This window comes from Molossus molossus, unplaced genomic scaffold (assembly GCF_014108415.1).
Source record: "Molossus molossus isolate mMolMol1 unplaced genomic scaffold, mMolMol1.p scaffold_m16_p_16, whole genome shotgun sequence".
NCBI classification, from domain to species: Eukaryota; Metazoa; Chordata; class Mammalia; order Chiroptera; family Molossidae; genus Molossus; species Molossus molossus.
The window spans coordinates 63,240,728-63,266,779 of NW_023425351.1; the positions used below are offsets into that span (position 1 = coordinate 63,240,728).

Here is a 26,052-nt window from a genome sequence, read left to right on the forward strand (position 1 = left end):
ACAAACCTAGATCCGCTCATGAAAGGCCTCTTCCCTTCAACTCTGATTCACACTCACATGACCAGGGCTCCAGGTCATGTGAGTTTAAATGAGCTCTACTAATTAAGTTAGGATTATCATCTACTCAGCTCCTCTACCTTCTGCTGTCGTGTGGAAATGTGCCCTCTGTATTTCCTGGCCTAACTATGTATATATATTTTTTAATTAATTTTTTTATAAGACAGAAATGTGAGATTTTGAAGTTTGACTTACAGTGTAGGTCAAACCAAAAAACACCCACGAGCCACATTTATGGCCTGTGAAATAGTATGTGACTTCTGTACTCCATTAATGTCCTCCTAGCTCATCACAGCTAGAATCCTGGCCAGGGGATTTCCACTAGGTTGGAGGCTTCCCAAACGCCTGTGGCTGGTTGGAGGAAAAGATGGAGAAGGGGTGGGAAGCAAAGGAGCGTAGGGAGAGGAGGAGAGGGAGGAGCATGAGACTTGGAAATAGCCCAAATGAGCTGCGCCCTCAGTAGAGTGTGGGAGACCTTGGGTGTGGGAGAGCACTGGGTGGGGGCGGGGGCTGCTGGGTCCATCTGTGCAGGATATCTGAGCTTCAGGACACTTTTCCAGGTCATCAGTTCTGCGACAAGTGGGCCCTGCTCACAGACCCTGGTGACATCAGGACTGGCACGAAGGGGTACCTGAAATGTGACATCAGCATGACTGGGAAAGGCGATGTCTTAAAGACCAACCCGAAAACCTCGGATGCTGAGGAGCAAATCGAAAAGTGAGACGGTTCATCCAGGACTGAGCAATAGAATGATATGTCCTATTTCCATGTCTCTTTCCCTCCCTCCCCTTCCTGTGGGTACATGAGAATGGCCAAGTTTATGGCTTGTCCACCTGGGATTCTGCTCTGTCCGAGGCACCAAGAGGTGTCTTATCGAAGGTGTAAACTGTCCTTTGGGAGGTCAGTTTCTAGGACAAGAAAAGCCCGTGTTCCTGTAATGACCCATCATAGACAAGCTATTGCTGAGCTTATCTGATTTATTTGAATTTAGCTGAATTTCCTTTGAACGAGTTATCATTTCAACCATGGGTTTGTAAAATGGGGAGACATAATGTACCTCTTTCAAGGTGCAGAGTGGGAGGCAATGTTTATTCTATAATTATAGGGCCTAAATGAGTTTGCATTCACTCTAATCATACCCTTTGCTGTCGTTAAACTAGGAAGAAAACTCATTTCAGCAGTAAATCCTAATCTTTTCAGATTTCTGTCATCTATCAGGATCCTTCTTTATGCTTCCAAATTGCGCCCGTCGTTTCTCTTTATTCTTTCAAGTGAAAGTGCTTATTTATTTATTTATTTATTTATTTATTTATTTATTTTCCCCCTCGAAGGAACCTTTTGGTCCCTCACGGGTTTCCGTCGGAGAGACCCTGGGCCAGATTCTATGTGAGACTCTACAAAGCAGAAGGGCTGCCCAAAATCAACTCCAGCATCATGGCGAACGTCACCAAAGCATTCGTGGGTGACAGCAAGGACCTCGTGGACCCCTTCGTGGAGGTCTCCTTTGCTGGGCAGATGGTGAGGGACTGTGGTCACCAGCAACGGCAGGCCTGGGCCAGCTCCCTGCTCTTTCCCAGGGCATGTCTAGTAAAATGAAACAAAGTTACAATAAAAATTAGGACATGCCTTGGAAGGAAACGTTAGCCACAATGAGCCTCTGAGTCACGTGGCAAGAAAGAAGGGGAGGGTTACTCACTCCCTGTCATTCGTCATGGAGGAGAGGGGCCCCTGGGGGGTCACCGTTCAGGACCCAGGCGGACAGGCCACCTTTCTTGCCTCTGGCTGCTTCTCTGAGCTGTTACCAGCCCCCAGGCCCTGCAGGATTACCCCCGCCTCCCAATCCGCTCCACAGTCTCCCCAGCCAGTCCTTTTCCTGTGTAAGCCTGGGCACCCCTGCTCCCTGCTCAAGAGCCGTTGGAGGTACCAGGGCCTGGGCACATGGTCGGAGCTCAATCTCATTGGCTGGACTTTGAAGCTTTGGCTGACACATGTATTGTCTCTGCCCTTAAATATACGTCTACCCTGACCCTCCACCTGACAGGTGAACTGGAGTATTTTTTTTTTTTTATCCTCACCTGAGGACATTTTTCCATTTTTTGTTCAGATAGAGTGGGAGGGAGAGAGAGAGAGAGAGAAACATCGACGTGGAAGGGACACATCGAGTGGTTGCCTCCCGCACGACCCAACCAGGGCTGGGGACAAACTGCAACCAAGGTACACGCTCTTAGTGGGAACCGAACCCTGGTCTCTCTGGACCGCAGGCCGACGCTCTAACCGCTAAGCCAAACCGGCCAGGGCGAACTGGAGTATTTTTGACTTGGACTGCCTTGGTGGTCAGATAGGACATTAACTCCATTTTATGGTGAGGAAACTGAGGTCCAGACTGGGGAAGTGATTCTCACAGATTCTTACTTTCATAAAACACGAACTTGGGGTCTAACTGTGCTGCATCCCCGGGGTGCAGGGAACAACTGACGTTCATGACACAGGTGTTAGTTTCACCCTGTCCCAGCACGAGGATGAGAACTTTGCCCCAGTGCCTGGCAGAGTAGGGCGCGGAATAGGATGTCAATAATACCCACTGGGTGTGACTGATTTTCACGGGTGTCAGGTAGAAGAAGTTTCATTATTTTCAACAACTCACTTTATATTTCCAGCGGGTTGGTGAGTTTTCTCGGGTCAGTCAGGGCCTGTCAGTCAGGCTCCCATCATCCTGGCCTTGTTTTTAGGGAAGAACCACGGTGCAGAAGAACTGTGCCGATCCTGTGTGGCACGAACAGGTGATCTTCAAGGAAATGTTCCCGCCCTTGTGTCGGAGGGTGAAAATCCAGGTGTGGGATGAAGGCAGCATGAATGACGTGGCGCTGGCAACCCACTTCATTGACCTGAAGAAAATCTCCAACGAACAGGATGGAGATAAAGGTAAAGCCTCACGTGTCTGACTCAGACAGAGGCATCGAAATGATGGATCGCGAGCCCTCTTCTTTAAAATGAGAGGCTTCGGGCAAGCGCCGTGTTAGGCCCCTCCCATGTTCTGTGTGGTCTCTGGTTTGGGTTGGTTCAGGGCTGGTTGGAGCCAGTCTGGGGGCCAGGAGGCTTGGTTGCCGTCCCAGGTCTTCGACGAGCTCCGCGGTGTGTCCTCGAGCAGTCCTGCCTCTCTCTGGGCCTCCGCTTTCTCAATGGAGAAATGAAGCGTTCAGAGTAGATCACGGGTGGCAGACTGTGCTCCATGGGTCTCATCTGGCCTGCCACATGCGTCTGCGTGGCTCACAAGCTAGACATGGGTTTTACATGTTTAAGTGACCCCCCCACAGAGTGCCCCCAGTTCGCTGATGGCAGCAGGGGGCATGAGTCGTGCAGGAAGGCGCAGCTGCCGGTGCACTCGGAGGGCCGGGGCGGGAGCAGCCCAGCTCAGCTACTGAGTCGGGTGGAAGAGCTTGCACCCAGGATAAAGCTCTTTATTCACAAAGCCTAAGTCAGCAGGTGAGGATGCTCCAGACATCCCAACAAACCCTTGCTTGTCCAATCCCAAGGCAGTCTTTCTGTGCACTACAGATCTGGGCCAATTGAGGCATATATTTGTGCACGTGTGTGGGGGTGTGCGTGCACATATACACGTGTGTACCGAAGGCTTGGCATAAGCAGAGGTCGCGATCGCACGTCTGTGCCCCTCACAGAGGGACACCTCTTTCTTCTCACGTCGCGGAGGATTGGCCACAGGTGGCTTCATGCTGGAAGCACACTCTGCCTGTCTACAGGGTCTCTCACCCGATGGAGTGTGTTTTACTCACAGCTTTTCAGGAACACCTTGACGGTGTTCAGGGAGATGTACAACGGTGTTTAAAAAGGAGACAGCAGGGGCCATAAAATCTTTCTATTCTTTTTAACACAGTACCTCTGCTTCTTCAGACTGACTCAACGGAAGGACAGAATCTAGTCCATGGGGCTGCGGGCCAGGGAGAGGAAGCATTTAGACACAAAACAAATGGAAATATCTACTTGTCAACATGGGGGAATTGTTAAGCAAATAATGATGCACTTATTTATTAAGAATAATGGCTAATATTCTTGAGCTCTTCCTAAGGGCCTGTGTGAAGCACTTAATAGACATTATCTCTTTTAATCCTGATAGGTGAGATAGGTACTGTTAGCATCTTCATTTCACAGATGAGGAAAGGGAGGCACAGGGAAGTTATGGAACCTGCCCCAGGTCACACAGCTCAACAGTGGCAGAGCTGGAGCCTGAGACTCCCCGGGAGATGTACAATGGTGTTGTCAGGATGGCCATGCCATGCTGCCTGACACAAAGGAACATTCTGTTGCCCACGAGATGTTCACGCAGATACTGTGCATTTCCCCAGACGCTGTGTATTAAGAAAGGAAAATACTCAGGCTAATAGTAAATTAAAATCATGAGGTCTTTGCAGTTGTATGTTTAGAATAGATCTCAGAACATTTATTTCTCTCAGTCTCCACTACCATCATCCTAGAAGCCACCAATGTCTTCAGTTTTGATGGTGATGTGATCCCCAAACTAGTTTGCCAACATCCATTCTTATGCCCATTCACATAGCAGCCAGACTGATCCTAAAACATACACCCGATTATCTTATATCTTTACTTACATCCCTCTAAAATATTCCCATAATTTCTAGGACAAAGACCTTGTCAAGGCCTCCAAACCCGCTCATGTTGCCAAACTCGTCTCACACAGCTTGCTCTCTGAGCTCCAGACACTGGCTTCCTCTTCAGCCTCTTCTAGCTCTAAGTTCCTTTCCAGAAGACATATGCTATTCCCTCTGCCTGGTAACCTCTCCTTCCCCTGCCCTCTCTCTCTGCCTAACTCCTCTCCCTGCGGTATCAGCCTGTTATTTGTTCTTGCGGCAGGAGGTGTATCTCCTTCGTAGCATCTTAATGTTTAGTGTTTGTATCTGCTTGCTTCTCTGCTGGGCTTTGTCTAGAGTCTAGCATGGTGCCTGGTGCATGTTAGGAGTCAATAAATACTTGATGAATGAACAGACAAGAAGTACATCAGCATCATCTCATTTCAACTGTGAACAAGTGTAAACATTTGTACGAGAGAAAGACTAGAAAGAAATACAGCAAAATGGGCCCTGGCCAGTGTGGCTCAGTGGTTAAAGTGTCAGCCTTTGGACCGAAGGGTCACGTGTTCAATTCCTGGTCAAGGGCACATACCTGTGTTGCAGGTTCAAGCCCTAGCCCTGGTCGGGGTTGTGCAGGAGACAACCAATCGATGTGTCTCTCACATTGATGTTTCTCTCTCTCTCCCCCTCCTTCGCTTTCACTCTCTCTAAAAATAAATAAAAAAATAACCTCAGATGAGGATTAACAAACAAAAAAGAAATATAACAAAATGGTGATTATGACGGTCTATTGGTGCTGTAAATATTTTCTCTTGTCTTCTCTCTATCTTCTACATTTCTAAGTGAATGTGCACTTTCATAAAGCAAAAAATGAAAAAAAAATCAGCTTGTAAACATAACCAGGCAGCTGAGTTGGGATCTTCCTAGGCTTTCTGCCGACCTTCGGGCCTGCCTGGATCAACCTGTACGGCTCGCCCCGGAACCACAGTCTGATGGACGGCTGCCAGGAGCTGAACGAGGGCTTTGGAGAAGGCGTGTCATTCAGGGGCAGAATTTTGGTAGAAATTGCTGTGGAAATCCTCTCAGGAGGGGCGCAGGAGTCTAAATTTTCCAAGACATTGAAGGACCTCAAGTTGACTTCGAAGGACAAAGACTCCAAATCTTCCAAAGGCTCAAGTAAAGACAAGGGTGACAAAACCGATGGAAAAGCCCAGCAGGCTTCAGACAAAACCAACTCAACCGAGGTCGAGGTGGAACCTTTCGATGTACCCCCAGAGGTAGGTCTGAACACTGCCTCACCGCGCACACCTGGGAGGTGGGCAAAAGTGCAGCAGCATCTGCCCGGGTGCCCAAAGGCCTGCGGAGGTCTCACGTTCCCTGCCGAGCCCATTTTCCCGGCAGACCCTCTGCCTCTTCCCGCACACATCACAGCCATCTGCTGATGACATCTGCATTTGCCTTCAGTGTCCCCCAAACACAATTCCCATAGAAACCAAAGGAAAAGAGAAATCAAGTTCCCTGGAGGAGCTGGTGGGAGTGGGTGGTGGGTGATCAACTGAACTATATCTGTGGCCCAGTTTTTTGGGGGCTTTGTTATTAGCTCAGCGTGTGCTCTGGATGCGGGGTAATGTGGGAGCGGGGATGAGAGGAGGGAGAGTGGGTGACAAGCTGGCATGCAGAGACTGAGAAATCTGTGCTCCTGCCCCAAGCCTGTGGGGACATCACAACTCAAGGGAATGCTTATTTCTGCTTATCACTCGACGTGAAGCGCATTAGCATTCTCCAGCGTGGTTCTCTCTGGGAAAGAGGTCCTGGGTTCCAAAACGAACGCAGACTGCGAACAACCTCTCGGCTGTTTAGTTTAGCAACAGTACTTCGTGGTTTTAGCAAATGAGAGGACTTTATGTTTGTTAGTAGCAGAGGTGAGTGGACGCCAGCCTTCAGCTGGGATGGTTCTGTCTCTGGGAGTGTTTCTGAGGTCGGCCGGTCATCTCGGGCGGGGAAGGGAGGTGATGGCCGGTCTCCCAGAGCCGTTCCTTCCCAGGAAAGTCTGGACAGGCGGAAGGATTGTAGCATGTGGGTCACCGTAGCCTGGAAGGTCCGCTTATTTTTACTGCTGGGATCTAACAAATCTTAAGAAACTGTGGGGGAGAGGTTGGAGCACATGGTTGGAAATTTGGGGGGTTGGTTCTAGTCATGGCTCTGATACTAACAACACCCCTTCAGGTTTCGGTTCACTCATCAACAGTGGGCAGTAAGAGCCCCTCGGTGACAGGCATCGCCTGGGGTAAGTGAGGCCTGGAAGTGGTCAGCAGAGTTCTCAGCACATATAAGTAGGCGGGCAACACACCTGCTGCTGCTGCCGCCGCCGGGGCTGCTATGGCAGCCCCCACCACTAGGGGGCAGCTCTTCCGAGCCCTCCATTCCGCTGCTGGTGACTTAACCTGGGGTGTTCTGTGGACCTCCGGAGCTCTCCCCTCTGAAATTATATGTTGGGAAATATTCTCTGGAGATGTGTTACTGTTAGCTTGTGGTTAAAACTGATTGCCTTGATGTGGTTGTGTTTACGTTTCTTCAGAATATAGACCACCTTTGGAAACCTGACTTTTTTGGGACTTTGGCAGAAAATGTGGGTGGTTTAGTAGCCACCTACATCGATATCCCCAAATCTGACCCTGTGTCCATCTTTCCTGCTGCCAAGACTGGCCATCCTTCTCTACACAGGGATTGGATATTTTTTCCCATTTACCTGTAGATAGAGTGGAAGGGAGGGAGAGAGAGAGAGAAACACATGGACTGGTTACCTCCCACACGACCCCATCCAGGGCCGGGGACCAAACCGCAACCAAAGTACGTGCCCTTGGCTGGAATCGAACCTGTGACTCTTTGGTCCGCAGGCTGATGCTCTAACTGCTGAGCCAAACCAGCCCGGGGTGGGGGGGTAGCATCTCCCTGTTTAGCTCTCCAGGGTCCTCGGGCTCCAATCTTGCTGCAGCTGTTCCCTCGTTGCATCTCTGGACAAAAGAGATTCCCTGATGTTTCCTTAGCCAGCTTCCCCTCACGAGCACCATCAAAGCTTATCTCTCCTCTGCCAGACTTACGCAGAGCACAGCTGATCCAATAGATGTCTTCCTCTTTAAATTCCGTGAACACTTACCGAGTAGCTTCTTTTTATAACATCCTCCTCAGCATTGGTAGAAATAAAAATAGAGTGACTCCCTGGAGTTTATGGCACAGAAGGGGAGATGTACGGAATAAATGTGCAAGAAGTAGAGACAGATGAGTGCAATGAGGAGGTGCAGGTAAAATGCTGTTTCCGGGACTGAGGGAACTATATGTTGGGCTCCAAAGGAAGGCAGCTGGATTTAAGTATGGTGCAGTGGATACTGCCCAGCCTCTGGAGAAACACTGCCTCTGTTTGAGTCGTTGGGCAAGTGACTTAAGCTCCTTCTGCTTAATTCCAATAATAACCTCTACTGCATACATAGGCTCACAGAGAGGATTGAATGAATTAATACATGCAAAGTGCTTAGAAAAGAGACGGGCACATAGTCAGTGCTCAGTAAATATTAGTTACGCTGGGCAGATATTTTAATCTTTCATGACACTACAGTGTCCTCATCTTTAGGTGGATGTAATAAAATATCTCCCTCATAGGGTAGCTATGAGAATTACATGAGACATTGTAGGTGAAATTCTTAATACCATATCTGATACGTAATAGGAGTTCAGTCAACATCACCATCGTTATTTTGCTTCTCAGGAGGTGAAGATACGCTTCCAGAAGAAAGAGGCATTAGAATGGAGCCTTGCAGGATGGGTAGGGTTAAGATGTGAATTCTAAGCTGTCGAGAGACTTGTCATGACTACCATCTGTGGCGTTTACATGTGTGGGCTTTATAGTACGAGGTGCTCCGTATGGGTGAACTCATTTCCCCTGCAGCCCATTGTGAAGTTTAGTTCACAGGCAAGGAAAGTGGCGCCCAGAGAGTGGACATGACTCACCCGAAGTCCGCCAGCTGGGAAGCAGCAGAGTTGGGTTTGCAGAGGGTTTGTCTGCCTATGGAGCCTGCTGCCCCTCTTCCAGGCTACATGACCTACATTCCCTCCAGATCTCTGAGTAATTTTCACCCTCCTCCCAGAGAGTAAACTTGGCCCCAGGAAGGTGAGATAGTGGCTGGGTTACAGCCAGGGGATGCAGTGGCAGCAGGTGGGAGGGCTGTGTGTTCTGTGACTAAGGTCCAGCATGGGGCCCCCACCCTGTCCAGCATTATCTGGTCAACAGAGACATTTCCTGCTGATGCTGTGAACACAGGGGCTCTGGTGTGAAGGGAGGGGACCTCCGCCTAATGGTGTGGAAACACTTTGGCTCCCTGAGGATCAGTGTCCGAAGTTCTTGATGGAAAGAGGTGCTTAAACTCTGAGGCCACAACTGCATTAATCCTTAGAGGAATCTTACTGCTTTTTCCATGGAGTTTGATAAATCCAACCACAAAACCAGGAAGCGCCGATTATATTATTTCGTTTCAGCCTCTTTTGCTCAGAAATGTGACACGAGGTCATCATGTCCCAGCAACATCTGCTCCCTGAAGCATCAGCCTGTTCCGTGTCAATAGTTGTCATTTGTAAATAGTTGCCTATTATCTTGGGATGGCACCTGTCTTGTGACCCGTGTGAAAAGTTGGCGTAAGTGAAGCCATTTTAAAATGGAGTCAGGGCAGAGACTCCAGAGGAACTGCCTCGTGTGTCTTATTCCTTGAAACTTTGGAATGTTTGAAGTGGGCAGAATAACCTTTGGAACAGGCCAGAGCAGCATTCTCTCCCAACAACTGTTTGTAGAGCTAACAGGAAAGCAGACCTCCTTGCCACGGGGCCTGAAAAGTGTAGACGTCCTTGGGAAATCAGTAACCAGCCATGTATAGCTACAGAGTAACTTAGGTTATTCGCACCCATGGAAAGTCCTTCCTTCTAGTCATGTAGTTATTTCCCTCCCCTTTCTCACAAACTCCCCTTCCCTTCACCCCATAATTGGAACACTATTTGGGTTTCTGCCTGAATCAGTGCTTCCCAAACTTGTGACTTCTTTTGGATCTCAAGTAAGCACTTGTTGCCTCTCACTTTGGCTTTTTATTTTTAGGGTAACACCTATCACAGCCTTGTCCAGAATGTGGGCTGGGTGGAGACCAGGTCTCAAATGTTGGCTGTCTTCGGCTTTCTGTGTGATCTTCACAGCCCTTCTCTCTCTCTCTCTCTCTCTCTCTGAGCAGATGAACGCTAAGGCCCTTTTCAATGTCAAAGCAATTTACAATGTTGTGCTCCTGGGACCCGCTCACCCCTCATAGCAGCAACCACAGTGCACACAGTCCACCCTGGATGCGCCTGACTGGCTGTTGCACATGCGAATGCCCAGCCCTCCACCCCCTTTATCTGGGCTGGTGCTGTTTCTGGGAGTAGAGTCTGATTTTGAGTTAAGCACCAAGGCATTGAGTTAACACGTTAGAATTCAAAGAGCACCAGGTATGTGGTCAGATACTTGGGAAAGCTACTAACTCAACCTCAAGCTTTAGTGTCTTCAGTTTCCTTATCTGTACAATGAAGTGATCTAAATTTTAACCTCTCAAGGTGGTTAAGAGGAACACATATAATACATATGACCATCCTGTGTATTCCATAAAACTATACTCGAATGTAAGAGTTTAATCCTAGGACTCTGAGTATCTCATCTTTGGTTTTCTGTTTTCTAAATTCCTACTCACCAGAAGGTGATTCCATGTCTCTGTTTCACAACAGCATCTTAGAAAGATACATATGCCAAGCTTATCCTTTCAAATAAAAGGATGCCCATCAATAGGAAATTGGATAAAGAAGATGTGATATATATATATATATATATATATATGTTACTTGGTTATAAAAAAGAATGAGATCATACTATTTGTGACAACATGGGTGGACCTAGAGGGTATTGATTATACTAAATGGAATAAGTCAAATACCATATGATTTCACTTACACGTGGAACCTAAAGAACAAAATAAACAAACAAAATTGAAACAGACTTATAGATACAGAGAACAAACTGATGGTTGCCAAACTGATGGCTGCCAAAGGGGACCAGGTGAAAAGGTGAAGGGATTAAGAGGTACAGATTGGCAGTTACAAAACAGTCACGGGACGTGAACTACAGCACAGGGAATCCAGTCAATAATATTGTAATAACAATGTATGGTGCCAGGTGGGTATTAGGCTGATTGGGGGGATCGCTTTGTAAATTATATAAATGTCTCACCACTATGCTGAACACCTGAAACAAATATAAAATAATACTGAATGTCAACTATAACTGAAAAATAAAAAAATAAATAAATGTCTAAAAAGGAGATTTTTATTGTAAGGTAGAAGCTCTGAAGGTTGAGACTACATCACTCTAGATTAATGGCTGAATTCGGACGTGCCATTTGCAGCTGCAGGTTTCTGCCCGTCTGATTAGCAGGGAAGTTATGTACCATTTCAGGCTGACGCTAAGGCTCAAATGCCTATAAATCACCCTGGACCAGGTTAGCATCAGCATATCAGCATCCCAGTGGGGGGAAAAAAAAACAAAACAGGCCTGTCTCACATATATTTCTTCTTTCTATAGATTGTGCCAGAAAAATATGAGGAATTTTTACTCTTTGGAGCATTTTTTGAAGCTACCATGATTGACCGAAAGATTGGAGATAAACCCATTAGCTTTGAAGTTTCTGTCGGTAAGTGTGGACAAGCACAGTGCCTGGATCATGACATGGGCCGTGCAACCATTTTCTGAGGAAACAGTTAATAATTCCTTGTCCACTCTTGTGTCACTATGTAAGAGAGAGATTTGTTTCCATACTTTAAAATATATATTAAGAGTATGGTTTGGATTCAGACAGATTTGGGTTACTAACCCTGGTTCCATTATCTTCGGCTCACTTAATGTCTCTGGGTCTCAGTTTCTTCATCTGTGAAATAGGAATAATGGCAACTTCTCATTGAGCTGTCACAAGGGTTTAACGAGTCAGTGCAGGCGAGTGCCATGTATGCAGTAGGCGCTGTTATAACTCCTGGCAGTCTTTCTGGGCCAGTTGCATCGGAAACCATTCCAAGAGAGGACAATTCCATCAAAGAAGGTCTTGATTCACATTTGGGAAGCTCTGCTTCAAAAAGAGAAATGGAGATGGAATCCAGTTCATTTGTAACTTAAGTAGTGTTTACAAATGGGACTGGATGGAGATGATGGCTCATTGTCACTGTCAATTTTTTAAAAATGTTTTAATTGATTTCTTAGAGAGAGAGGAAGGGAGATGGAAACATCGATGTGAGAGAGAAACACTATCAGCTGCCTACTGCACGCCCCCTACTGGGGATCGAGCCCACAACCCAGGCATGCGCCCTGATGGAATCGAACCGGGACCTCTCAGTCCATGGGAAGACTCTCAATCCACTGAGCCACACCCACTGGGCTCATTGTCAATCGTATTACTTGTCTGATCATGCTCTTCCCACCTTCATGCTGAGATTTTATTTCCCTTCCTGGGAGGACATGAACTTGGGTCCCTGATGTCAAGCAGCCTGATTCTCTGCTTGTGGACTGACACCTGGCCCCTCTCCCCTTGCTATTGCCTTTGCAGGTAATTTTGGGAACTTGATTGATGGAGGGTCCTATCACGGGAGTAAGAAGAAGTCAGCTGAATCCGCTGAAGAAGACATCCTCCCGCTGCTGCAACAAGGAGAGGGGGATGCAGCCCACGAGGTGGCCACCCCTATGGTCTCCACCACTCGCCCAGAGAAGCCACTCGTGACAGAAGGGAACAGGTAGGAGAAGCAGAAGCAACCGTTTCTGACAGCGGGAGTCTGACCAATTTCTGGGACTGTTAGTTTTAGTCCTTCCCTAAAACCAGAAACATTATTATTATTTTGATCTCAGTTATGGGAGCAAACATAAATCAAGGCAACATGGTAAGTGCCACTCTACTGAATCCCAAGTTACATGTCAACAACTCTCCAAATGACACATCTAGGTAATTCATTTAAGGGCAGAGCAATGATGGTGACTATTCTCAGATCTGAAGCTTCCTTTATTCTATAACTTTAAAGAACGACAAGGTAGGAAGGTCAGAATTTAAAAATTCAATCCAAACTCTATTAACAGTTATTCATCTGAGTTCTCTGCTATTATGTAAACTCAACTTAGTGGCATTATTGAATACATCATCTCTTATTTTATTTAGCCACAGTCCAACTGAAGGACTCCAAAAACGATTGTTAGCCACCAGAAAAGACGATTTCAGCAAATCAGTGGACCCTCACTGATCTCAAACCCATGTAAAATTTCAGCACCCAAAGAGAAGCAAAGTGATAGAATTCTGTTTTGAGGAAGTGGTTCAAGCACCAACCAAGTGCTTTACGAGCATAAGGGAAAGCCGCCCACAGTGAGAGTCCTCCGTGGTCTGAGCCTCGTGCGGTGGATGAGAACTTCACGATCTGCGTGGATTCTCACGAGAGAACATTGCTCTTCTCATTTACGTGCAAGGAGATTGGAACACATCACCGGTGCTCTTCACTCTCTGCTCTTCTCCATCCAGCCTCTCTCTGGGCATGGGCCCATGGCTTGCTGACCACTGTTAGGAAAACAAGGACCCACAGTCTGTTTCCCCGGACAGCCTTCTTTCCTGGGCAGCAGACCCAAACCCCTCCACTTGGATGTCCCATGAATCAGTCTCCGGACCCATTGTCTACACAGACAGCTCTGCTTCTCTCCCTAGCTCCCCATCTCATAGTCGGGTCCTACCACCCTCTGAGTCCTTTTAGCCACAGAGTTGTCAGTTGTTCTCCTTTTGCCTTCCCGCCCACATCCAATCAGCCGTCAAGTCTGGTCAATCCTAGTTCTTAAGCATTTCTCACGTCTGTTGCCATTTCTTTAATTCTGGCAGTTAGCATCTTCACATGGATTATTTAAAAAACCGTTACCTGGCTTCGATGTTCTTCAAGAAATGTAGCAAACTATCTATCTGCACTAGTGACTCGCTAATTAGCATTGTTCACTGGTGGCCGGTGGCTTCCAGGAGCGATTTCAGAGGCCGTGCCTTGGTGTTCCGACCCCATCTACTCTCTACCATCATCTTCGGTCCCTCCCAAATTTCACGTTTCTTCCAGCCAGACGATGGTGCTGCAGTTCCCCAACCTGCTGCTTCCGGGCCTTTTAAACATGCTCTTTCCTTTGCTAGGCAACAAATCCCCTCTTCAGACCTGCTGTCTCCCATTGACCTTCAAGTCAAAGACCAAGCTTCCTCTTCTGAATCCCAAGTCTGATTTGGACTTCACATTCACCTCCTCCAAGCGCTGCGGACACCACATGGAAATGTTCGCTCGTCTGTGTCCCTGTTAGACTGTGAGCACTGTGAGGGCAGGGCCCGTGCTCGTCCCCTGTGTATCTGCTCCTCTCTGAGCCTGGCACACAGGAGATGCTCATAACTGCTTCTGATGAATGAAGGAGGTGCTACAACTGGTTGGGCACAGGGTGCTATGGAAGCAGAGGGAGGGGGGTGACTCTGTACCTGGGGAGGAGGTGAAGAGTTGGGAAAGGTCACAGGAAAGGTAACATCCTGAAGAATGAGAAGGGGCTTAAGGGATAGAGAGAGTTTGGGACAAAGTAGGAAGGAGTAAGCGAAAATAATCTTAGTTGTGCTCTCGTTTTTTAGCATGCCCTGTGTTTTCTAAATCCTATCCCTCCCATAGACCACCTTCCCCCACCCATGGACCACCTTACCCTCTCCCACAGACCACCTTATCCCTTCCCATGGACCACCTTCCCCCCACCCATGGACCACCTTCCCCCCACCCGTGGACCACCTTACGCTCTCCCACAGATCACCTTACCCCTTCCCATGGACCACCTTCCCCCCACCCATGGACCGCCTTACCCTCTCCCACAGACCACCTTATCCCTTCCCATGGACCACCTTCCCCCCACCCATGGACCACCTTCCCCCCACCCGTGGACCACCTTACCCTCTCCCACAGACCACCTTATCCCTTCCCATGGACCACCTTCCCCCCACCCGTGGATCACCTTACCCTCTCCCACAGACCACCTTATCCCTTCCCATGGACCACCTTCCCCCCACCCGTGGACCACCTTACCCTCTCCCACAGACCACCTTATCCCTTCCCATGGACCTCCCTCCCCCCTTCCCATGGACCACCTTCCTTCCTCCCGTGGACCACCTTACCCTCTCCCACAGACCACATTATCTATCCCTTCCCATGGACACCTCCCTCCTCCCATGGACCACCTATCCTTTCCTATGGACAATCTTCTTTGGGGCCTATTTTTGGCCACCATACTTGGTTGCCCATCCTCCTTTACACACACTGAAAAGAACCCCAAATTTCCCAGTCCCTTGATAGCTTCTCTGCATTTTTACAACTAAGGATATCAATGAGTGGGTCCTATAATGGGATCTGAAGCTCTTCTTTGATACCACTCAGAAGTATTCTGCATCCTTTCACTGGGACCAGGAAGCGAGTACATCCCCCACCTTGTTGGGTTAGCCTACTGTTATTGATTATTGGTGACAGTGTCAGGGGATAAAGTGTAGGAAGGGCTGGGGAGATGAGAGGTCTCAAGGGACCCTTGAATGGACCTCATATTAGTGCTGGCCAGCTGGCTCAAGGAGCCCAAAATAAGCCATGCTGGTGTTTATGAGCTTTCTGTGTGTTTATCAGTCACTATATTGAGGTTCTGTCCATAGAGTGGTAAGCTAGGGTGGCAGCAGCTGACTCGGAAGATCCTCTGTCTATAATAGACCCCCATACACGTGTGCACACACACATGCGCAGACACATACACACAATTTATTTGTCTTTTTTCTCCATTAAAATACCACCTTGTAAGGGGTGGTTTAACATGGCACTTAAAATACCACCGTGTGTTTGTTCTGGACTTTCCAGTTTGCAAAGTACATGCCTTCACATAGAATCTACGTATTGGGCCCTGGCCAGTTTGGCTCAGTGGTTAGAGTGTCAGCCTGCGGTACAGAGAGACCCGGGTTCGGTTCCCGCTAAGGGCACATACCTCGGTTGCAGTTTGTCCCCGGCCCTGGTTGGTCGTGCGGGTGGCAGCCACTCGATGTGTCCCTTCACATCGATGTTTCTCTCTCTCTCTCTCTTCCTCTTTCTCCCTCCCGCTCTATCTGAACAAAAAAAAAATGTCCTCAGGTGAGGATAAAAAAAAAAAAAGAATCTACGTATTGGGCTGGAGCTCAGGAATGAGATTGGAGCACAAGACACCTATTGATGGGTCTTCATTTGACTCTCAGGATTCGAGGCCTACCCTTGTCCAAAGTCACAAGGCTGGTCGTGTGTCAGGGCAGCCATTCAAACTGGCAGTCTTCTCTTTCCATTGGCAACGCCGTGCCCTCCCATCTGCTGTCCTCCATCTGCACTGAAATTTACCCGAGAAACCACAGCACCCTGGTCCATGCAGACCCAGTACAACCAGGAGGGCCCTGGGAACCAAAGAGAGAAAGGCCTTGAACATCATTAGCACAAAAGAATTCAAACCAAAGAAACCTTGAAACCAAGCACAACACTAAGAGGAAATTTATTCAGTGGCAGGATTCTCAGTGTAATGATTTTAAAAAGAGATAAAAGAGAAGTTTGGTTCTGACCTCTTTTCTTGTTTTCTTGCTGTAATAACAACCTCATTTTCTGCCAAGAATTTATTTGGCTTCTCTTCTGAATGGGCACCTGCTTGTTTATTTTCTGCAGAACAGACCATGGGGCATGATCTCCAAAAGAAGTCTGGATCGGAGAGCCAATCATGAATTCCTTCAGGCTAATGTTCTCTTTAGCTTTTTGGGATGGAAACAAAACTTTCCCTGCTCTATACGCCCGTGCCTCCAGACACCCACTACATTTATCGGGGCCACCTGTCTTTCCCACCACGACCATTTGAAGAAATTTGCTTTGTCCTTTCTTCCACATTTATTTTTATACAGACCTGGGTGTTTGTGGGAAAATTACAGGGGGTCTTGGGGAAACCTAGTTAAAAATAGAAATGTCATGAGGCAGGGAGCTTCAAGATTTTGCTACGACCTCTCCCATCTCACCTGCCTTCATTCCCATCCCTTTCCTCCTGAAATTTACAAATCAGTTCCTTCTTTCGTGTCTTCAGTCCCATCCTGTTAACTGTCTTTTTCTCATCACATGTAAGCATACCCAACTGCCTGTCACCCTCAAAATTTTCTTTGGCTCTACATTTGCCCTTCTAGCTACTTGGACATTCCTCTTGTCCTTTCTTAGCCAAGTGAGTCACCTACATTATTAGCGCTGATGTCTGGTAACAATAAATATTGACAGATGGATGGATGGATGGATACATGGATGGGTGGATGGATGGATGGCAGGAAAGCCATGAAGTACTGAAGGTTAATCTGAAGCACATGCCTTCATCCTCATGAGTAATATAATTACCCTCTTACCTTTCCCTAACAACGTCAGTTTACAAAATACATTTACATCTGTTATCTCAAGTGATCTGTACACAGTGCCTAGGATATAGACATTAAAAGAAAAATGTTGGCTTTTCTCCCTTCTTTCCTCTCAGTTGAAAACCTACCTCCTTGAAGAAGGCTTGGGTGGTGGATCTTGCCCTCTGGTGACCATTTCTAAGCCTGACTCTGGGTCGGATGCAGTAGCTGTTAGTCCCTCTCCAGTAGCCATATACTGTTCACTGTTTATTGTTCACGAGTCCCCAAGTGTAGGCCCAGGATGGAATTAATAATAGTTTGATAGTTCTGTCACCACCCCTCGCCCACCCCACATAGAACATACAAAACATGGACGTGTAGCTGGAATTGCCTGAAAATCACTGATTGCCAACTAACACCCAGACCTAATGTGTTTTCACAGAAATTACAACTACTTACCATTTGAGGCCAAGAAGCCCTGCGTCTACTTTATCAGTTCCTGGGGAGACCAGACATTTAGGTTGTACTGGTCCAACATGCTGGAGAAAATGGCAGACCTGCTGGTAGGTGACTGACGGGTGATGGATTTGAACATTGGGAAGCTGGAGGCAAAGGATTTTGTTGTTGTTGTTGTTGATTCTGACTTGAGGATATTTTTTCCATTGCTTTTGAGAGAGGGGGGGGGGGACATCAATGTGAGTGAAATACATTGATTGGTTGCCTCCCACCTGCACCCTAACCAGGGCAGGGATCAAATCTGCAACCCAGGTATGTGCCCTTGACCAGGAATCAAACCTGTGACCCATCGGTGCTTGGACTGATGCTGTAACCTCTGAGCCACACCAGCCAGGGCAAAGGATTTTTATTTTATCCACACAGTAGAAGGTCTTGACCTCAGTTTAAATACAAATACATTGAAGTTGTTGCATTTGGAGGACACATAGCTCCTTCTACCACACAGACCCAGAGGAATGACAATATATTTTGCAAAATCCTTGGATTATAAATCAAACTATCTGAATTCAGATCCCTGCTCTGCTTCTTATTGGTATGGGACCTAGATAGGCTGTTTTCTAATCTCCAAAGGGCAGGGGGTTGACAGCTTTGTCACAAAATTGATAGATCCTGGCTTCAACCAACGTAAACGCCTACGTCCCCAACACGGTGGACAGTTTCCTACAAGATCAGGCCAAATGCAGCTGAGAAAAGGAAGGTTCAGTGAGCATGCAGCAGCATTTCCTGGTTCAGGCACAAGAAAATGGGGGAAATCTTCCTTCGTTTCTAAAACAAAAAAAATAGCTAAATATTATTTCTGGGCTGTTACAGTCCATATCGCCAGTACAATGTCCCTGTCCCACTTCTCATCCCTCCACCCATGTGGCTTGTTTTCAGGAAGAAAGTATAGAAGAAGTGAAAGAATTGATCAAGATTTCAGAGGAAGCGCCGGAGGAGAAAATGAAGATGGTGCTCAGTGACTTCATCCGTCAGAGCAGGTACCAGCTGGTGTGCGGGGTGCTGAGCGCACACGGAGTCAGCTTTTAATTATCTTAGAAAATAGTCTATTTACGTGCATTCAGGTGGGCATTGCATAGTGTTCCATCCATCTTTATTTTGTTCAGTAATTTAGCTGGCACTGTTGGGATTACCGTTGCCTCTTGAAACATTAACTAAAATATAAAGCAAAAGGGGAAAGAAAAGAGAAGATGAAAAAGATTTATTGCCAAGATTCTTGATGAAACAAGAAAAATGGCAGCAGTGCCTGGCTGGGTGGCTCAGTCAGTTGGAGCACCGTCCTGTACACCAAAATGGTTGTGGGTTCGGTTCCCCGCCAGGGCACATTCCTAGGTTGCAGGTTTGATCTCCAGTGGAGGCACATATGAGAGGCAACCAATCCATGTTTCTCTCTCACATTGATGTTTCTCCCGTACCTCCCTCCTTTCTCTCTAAAATCGATAAACATATCCTCTGGTGGGGATTAAACAAGAAGAAAGAAAGAAAAATGCCAGCAGTGGTCTTGCCCAGCATGGTTCTTTGCATTTAGTAGATGCTCAGCAGTTATATTAACAATGAGAAGGATAAGTTATAGCAAATACCATTTAATAGAATTTGTCATATAACACATTAATAAAAACCAATTGATGGCTCTTTTTCCAGGAGATAAACAATACAATCAGAGATTCAAAAATAGAGTATCAGTTACTTATTACCAGGTAACAACCCTCAAAGTTAGTGGCTTGACACAGTGTTTATTATCCCACAGCTTCTGTGGGCCGTGAGTCCGGGTGTGGCGTCGCTGGTCCTTCGCTCAGAGCTGCTCACAGACAGCAGTGAGGCATCAGCTGGATTATCTCAGGGCTCAGCTGGGAAGGATTCACTTCCAAGATCACTCACGTGGTTATTTGCAGAATTCAGTTCTTCACGGACTGTTGGATTGAGGACTTCAGTTCCTCTGTAGTGGGAGTTAGAATGGGCCTCAATTTCTCGCCACGTGGGCCTCTGCAAGCTGCCTGTCACAGCGTGACAGCTGACCTCATCAGAGTGAGCAAGCAGAGGCCAGCAATGGGAGTCACGGTCTCTCCAGACCAAATCTTGGAAGTGACAGCCCATCACTCGGTGTTTTCTCTTACGAGCAAGTCCCTGGGCCCCCGTGCACATTCGACAGGGGGGATTACACAGTGACAAGAGTAGGAGATGGAGATCTTTGGAGGTTATGTTAGATCTGTCGACTGCATAAGGAAGTGCTTGGACTAACTTTTGAAATTAAGTCAAGCCCTGGCCAGTTTGCTTAGTGGTTAGAGCATCAGCCCGTGAACCAAAGGGTTGCAGGCTCAATTCCCATTAGGGGCACGTACCTCAGTGGCAGGTTTGATTCCCAGCCCCAGCTGGGGTTGTGTGGGAGGCAACCAATTGATGTGTCTCTCTCACGTCGATGTTTCTCTCTCTCTCTGTCTCCCTCCCTCCCTCCCTCTCTCCCATCCACTCTCTGAAAATTAGTGGGAAAATATCCTCACATGAGGATTAGCAACAACAAAAAAATTAAATTAAAAAAAAGAAATTAAGAAAAGACTGGAGCAAAAATGAAAATGTGTCCTAATGGAGTTAATAGAAAACGGGTAGATACTCAGTTGTTGGAAGACGAACAGCAGTAGGTAGGGGCCGGTGGGGTTCTGGTGTCTGCTCTCCAGATTCCGGCTTTCCTGTTCTCCCAACCACCCAAGCACTTTTACTTAAAAAAAAAAAGAAAGAAAAGAAAGAAATAAGTAGTTTTATGCTTTCTATCTTAATTTCTGTTTTGTTTTTCATTGCAGAAGCAGTATATATATCAGTGCTGCTCTGACTGTGAGCCAAGTGCAACCTGCAATTCCTTTGAAGCATCTTTTTTAAAAAAAATGTATTTTTATTGATTTGAGAGAGAGAGGAAGGGGAAAGGGGGAGAGAGAGAGAGAGAGAGATCAATGTGAGATGATGCCTGAAACTCAGGTATGTGCCCTGACCGGGAATTGAACCGGTGACCTTTTGGTGCATGAGACGATGCTCAACCAACTGAGCCACACTGTCCAGGGCTCCTTTGAAGCATCTCTAAGAAGCCTCATGATCTCATTAAACAGATTTTTTAAATTGTTGGCAGTATTACAGATGTCTTCCATTTTCTCCCTTTCGGCCTCCCTCCACCCAACCTGCCCCTTACCCCAGGCCTCTCCTGTACTATGGGCTGTGTTCATGGGTGATGCATATATGTTCTTCAGTTAATCTCTTATTTTAGAAACTGTTTGTGGGCAAATTAATAGCTCAATAAGTTTTTCTTTGTTGATCTTCACCGAGGATATTTTTTCATTGATTTTCCAGATAGCATGAAAAGGGGGATGGGGGGAACAGCGATGTGAGAGAGACACATCAGCTGGTTGCCTCCTGCATGACCCTGACCGGGGCTGGGGATCAGACTTGCAACCCAGGTACATGCCCTTGGCCCTTGACCAGGAATCAAACCCTTGACCTTCAGTCCTCGGGCCAACACTCTAACCGCTGAGCCAAACCAGCCTGGCCTCAATAACTATTTTATATTGGGGGTTTCATGCGATGATAATCATTCCCCTTTAAAGTTTATAATCAATTGAAAAAATACTCATGAGGGTTAGACAGAGATGAAAACCTTAGCTTTGTATTGGGTAAACCTGGATTTGAGAAAGCAGCTTGGACCTGAGGTCATGGTGGGTTTCCTGGTCCCAGCCCATTCGTGGTTGAGCAGCTGGCCTTTGGCGCCTCCCCCCAGAAGGGAAAGACCACAGCTGGCAGCAGGCTGGCTCTGAAAGATGAGGGCTGAATATAGCCCAGCCGGTGTGGCTCAGTGGTTGAGCATCAGCCCATGCACCAAGAGGTCGCCGGTTCGATTCCCAGTCAGGTTGTGGGCCCGATCCTCAGTAGGGGGCATGTAGGAGGCGGCCAGTTGATATTCTCTTTCATAGTCTCTCTCATTGATGTTTCTATTTCTCTCCCTCTCCCTTCCTCTCTCTCTCAAATCAATAAAGAAAAGAAAAGAAAAAAAGAATGAATATAAAGATATGCCATGGTCGTTTACCCCAATTTTGATGAGGAAATAAGTTCTTTTCCTCCTATGAGGAAGGGAGAGAGAGAGATGAGAAGGTAGAAGTCCCCTCCTCCCACCTCCCTATCTCCCTGGGCTGGTTCATCCTGGAAGAGGATCGGCATGAAATTCCTTTTGCCTCTAGGAAAGGTAGACATGTGCGTCCCTCCTTACAATATAATACTTTTAATTCTTTTTACAAATTAAGAGAAAATGTAACTTGACTAGAATGCCCAAAGAGAATTTCTGACGAGGCCTCCAACCGCCAGGGGCAGAGAGCTTTGGTGTAGAACCCTCACTCGGAGGTGAGGCACCTCAGACCCCCCTTTTGTTCTTTACTAATTGATTTTATTTTCATCATAGAAGCACTACATGCTCATCTTACAAGAAAGAAAAATGCAGGAATGTATAAAGTAAAAGTTTTCTCAATTCTTTCTCCAATCCCCCTCTCCAGGGAGGAGTTTGATTTGTCCTCCTGGATTTTCTCCTGAGCATTTGCAAACAAACACATCCACAAAAACACTGTCCATCTTCACAGATGGTAGCACACACTTTGTCCGGCAGATCACCTTCTCACTCAACAGTATATCCCTGGCGTCCTTCTGCGGGAGGACGTCATGGTCATCCCCACTGTCCAGTCCCTGATGTGTGTCAGATGCAGCCTCTGCTATTGACGCTGCTGCCAGGTATTTGCTCCTATAAACAGTGCCACGGTGAGGATCACTGTGTAAACGTATTCTTACAAAATTTTCAGTTATTTTTGAAGGATGGAACTCTAGTGTAATTCTGGGATCAAATGATACAGACATTTAAATGCTGACAGGTGCTGTCAAATCGCCTCTTGAACATGATAACAATTTACCTGCTCCTAAAATAATGGAGAGTAACTACATCCCCACATCTTCACCACCTTGACTACTACCACATTAAAAAAAAAAAAAAACTTCACCCAAGGATATTTTTTCATTTATTTTCAGAGAGAGTAGGAGGGAGAGAGAGAAACAATGATGTGAGAGAGACACATCAATTGGTTGCCTCCCACACAACCCCAACCAGGCTGGGGACCGAACTGCAGCCAAGGTACGCGCCTTTGACCAGAATTGAACCCGCAACTCTTTGGTCCACGGGCCAATGCTCTACCTGCTGATTCAAACTGGCCAGGGCTGCTACCACATTTTAAAATACATAAAAATGATATCACATTCCAGTTATCACTAATTAGGACAATATCTCATTTCTCCAAGTTTTAAAGCCATGTGTATTTCTTCTTCAATTGCATTTATAACCTTCACCATTTTCCTATCAAACACATTTTTAACTTCATCCCTCAAAATGTTGCTACTCAGTACTTTGTACAGTTTTAAACATGTGGAGACATATCGCAGTAATGAGTCTAAGATATGTGCTTAACAAAATTTCAGGAACCTTTGGTATGTGTTACGTTTGTAAGATAAAGGAAAACTGCTTTATTTTGTGTGTGTTGTTATGGATTTGGACAACAATCATAACGATGTGTACTGAAAGAAACTGGGAAAACAAACATCTGTGTGTCGTTATGGATTTGGACAACAATCATAACGATGTGTACTGAAAGAAACTGGGAAAACAAACATCTGTTCCCCATGTGAGGTCTGGGCATCACTTTTCCCAAATAAGAAAAAATTCTCATTTTGTTGCTTAGAAAAGTTAGTGCATCATTGCTTAACCCTAAATGAAAAGTCTTGGTTTTGTGGCTTCTTTAACTTTGCCATTGGACTGTAGTTTGAGATCTCTGGAATGATACAAATGGGTTGTCACTAAGCAGGATTAAAAATTGTTATTCTTCTCTTCCAGTGCCTTTATCTCTGAAGCAGAAAAAAAGCCCAAGATGTTGAACCAAACCACTTTAGATAAGAAACGGCTTACGCTCTGCTGGCAGGAGCTGGTATGTGGAAATCTATTTATACTTTGAAGAGAATTGAAACGTGCTTTTAAAATAAGCCTCATGGATGAGGCATAGGTCATAGACTACACGAGGAGAAGGTTCTCAAGGTTATATATTTGTGTGATGTAGAGGCGGAAGTGAGAAGAGAAGATATGGGTGAGTTGGAAAGGAACTAGCATTTATTTAATGTTTACAAGAATGAGCCAGAAGCCCACCAGTCCTACATCCTATGCTCATGGACTACATCCTTGCTCATTTTCTTTCTTTAAAACAAAAAAAAATTTTTTTCTTTATTGATTTTAGAGAGAGTAAGGGAGAGGGAGAGAGAGAGAGAACCATCAATGAGAGAGAACATAGATTGGCTGCCTCCAGCATGCCCCCTACTGGGGATTGGGCCCACAACCTGGGCATGTTCCCTGACCCGGAATTGAACTGGCGACCTCTTGATGCATGGGTGGACGCTCAACCACTGAGCCACCCCAGCTGGGCCATTTTCTTGCTATTTGTATTTTGTCAAAGACTGTGGACTCTTTCACTTGCCCTTCGTCTCACAAGCTGAGAGAGCAAAAACAACCACAATAAACAAACAAATAACTCTTCTTTCCCTTCTTGGTTAAAAGTTGTAAGCACTCTTGAAATAGTGCAAATATACAATGGAATACGATTCGGCGGTTAAAAAAAATGAAATCTGGCCATCTGCAATAGCCCGGAGGGGCTCAGAGGGTATTGTGCTGAGTGAGATAAGTCAGACGGAGAAAGACAAATGCTAAATGATTTCACTTACGTGTGGAATCTAAAAAACAACATAAATAAACAAGCAGAACAGAAACGGATTCCTAGATACAGAGAACATTTTGATGGTTCTCAGAGAGGGGTTAAGGGAGTGGATAAAAAAGGTGAAGGGATTTAGAAGTGCGAATTTGTCGTTACAGAACAGTCACGGGGATGTCGAGTACAGTAGGGAATATCGTTAACATTGTAGTAACCCATGGTGTCATATGGGTACTAGATCTATCAGGGTGATCACTTTCTAAGTTATAGAATGTCTCATCACGGGGTCGTACACCCAAAACTAAAATAAGAATGCATGTCAACTTTAATTTAAAAATAAAAAATATTTTGAAAACAGTTATAGCACTTCTTGTGAAAAGAGCTGTCGCTGGTACCCTGCTGTGTCCCAGAGGCCCTGCATGGTGCTGGGTACCTTGTAGATGCTCAGAACCTGCTGAATGATGGATGCCTGAGAAATGCCAGACAATTCAGACCCTGACTTAGCTCACCTCTAAACTTCAGTTCCAGCAGTACACCAAGGGACATTTTATATGAACAGTTACTGCAAAGAGCAATTACTCAGTGTCTGACTGGCCAGGGAAAAGATGTGAGCGGGGCCCAGAGAGAGGAAATGACTTTTTAAAGGTCACCGCTAGTTAATCATAGTCTAGAGACTAAATCTCAAGTCTCAAAACTCCTGGTTCATCCTTCTTTCCAGAACAATACATGAAGGTTTGTGTACTCACTGTACACAAGGGAAGCCAGGTTCCCACCGTACAGACCTCCCTGGCGAGTTCTTCAGCATCTCTGGCTGCCCTGCCCTGTCTCCTCAATGCCATCCACTGCCCATTGTCCATGGAGCTCTGTTGTCTTCTCCGTGTCTGGCTGTGCTTGGCCTGAACAAGCCATGATTTCAATGTCCCTGTGGTGGCCTGGCCCTCCCTCCCCATCTCCAGACCTGTATTTCCAGCCTCCTAGTGGACATGTCACCAGCTTGTCTCACAGCACTCCAAATTCAACACACATCCGACTCAACCCTCATCCCCCCACCTGCCCTTGCTCCCCTTTCTGCACTGGCGCCGCCAGCTAGACTCCTGGCTCCGACCGGAAGCCTAAGAATCAACTTCTAGTCCTTCCCTCTCACCCTAAACTGTCCGTTTGACCCCAGGCCCTGTTGATTCTGCCCCTTAGAGACTCTGGAACTTACTCCACTTCTTCACCCCGGACCCCCTGAGTGCCTTCGCGTCTCTGGCCCAGACTGCCGTACCCGTCTGCCTTTAATCCACATTCCCACCACAGCCAGATGGCGTTCTAAAACAAAACGCTGCCCGCATCACTATTGCTTTAAAAAAAATCACTGGAGATCTTCATCATTCACGGGACAAAGTCCAGACTTCTTATAAATGATGTATAGGGCTGTCCACTGTCTGGCTGCAACCTAGCATCCCAGCCCTGTCCCCCATTCCTCCCTTCCCACATATCTGCGCTGCAGCAGTTTTGAACCCTCAATAATTAGGTGATGTCATATGTAATTGTTCCCTCTGGCTGAACTGTCCTTTGTCTGCTCATCAATTTATTGACTGGTTTGTCCATTCCACATTTATTTAGCATCTGCTGTGT

General features: G+C 46.6%; 1 protein-coding gene across 1 annotated transcript in view; it reads left to right on the forward strand.

Annotated features, from left to right (window-relative positions):
• FER1L6 (fer-1 like family member 6) overlaps window positions 1–26,052 on the forward strand; it is a 104,658-nt gene that overhangs the window by 15,515 nt on the left and 63,091 nt on the right. The window contains exons 7-15 of the mRNA XM_036263931.1: window positions 618–774; window positions 1,389–1,575; window positions 2,787–2,979; window positions 5,589–5,938; window positions 11,302–11,410; window positions 12,314–12,497; window positions 17,598–17,718; window positions 18,548–18,648; window positions 23,571–23,661. Of these exons, the coding sequence (XP_036119824.1) occupies window positions 618–774; window positions 1,389–1,575; window positions 2,787–2,979; window positions 5,589–5,938; window positions 11,302–11,410; window positions 12,314–12,497; window positions 17,598–17,718; window positions 18,548–18,648; window positions 23,571–23,661 (1,493 nt within the window). The remainder of the gene's footprint in view (window positions 1–617; window positions 775–1,388; window positions 1,576–2,786; window positions 2,980–5,588; window positions 5,939–11,301; window positions 11,411–12,313; window positions 12,498–17,597; window positions 17,719–18,547; window positions 18,649–23,570; window positions 23,662–26,052) is intronic.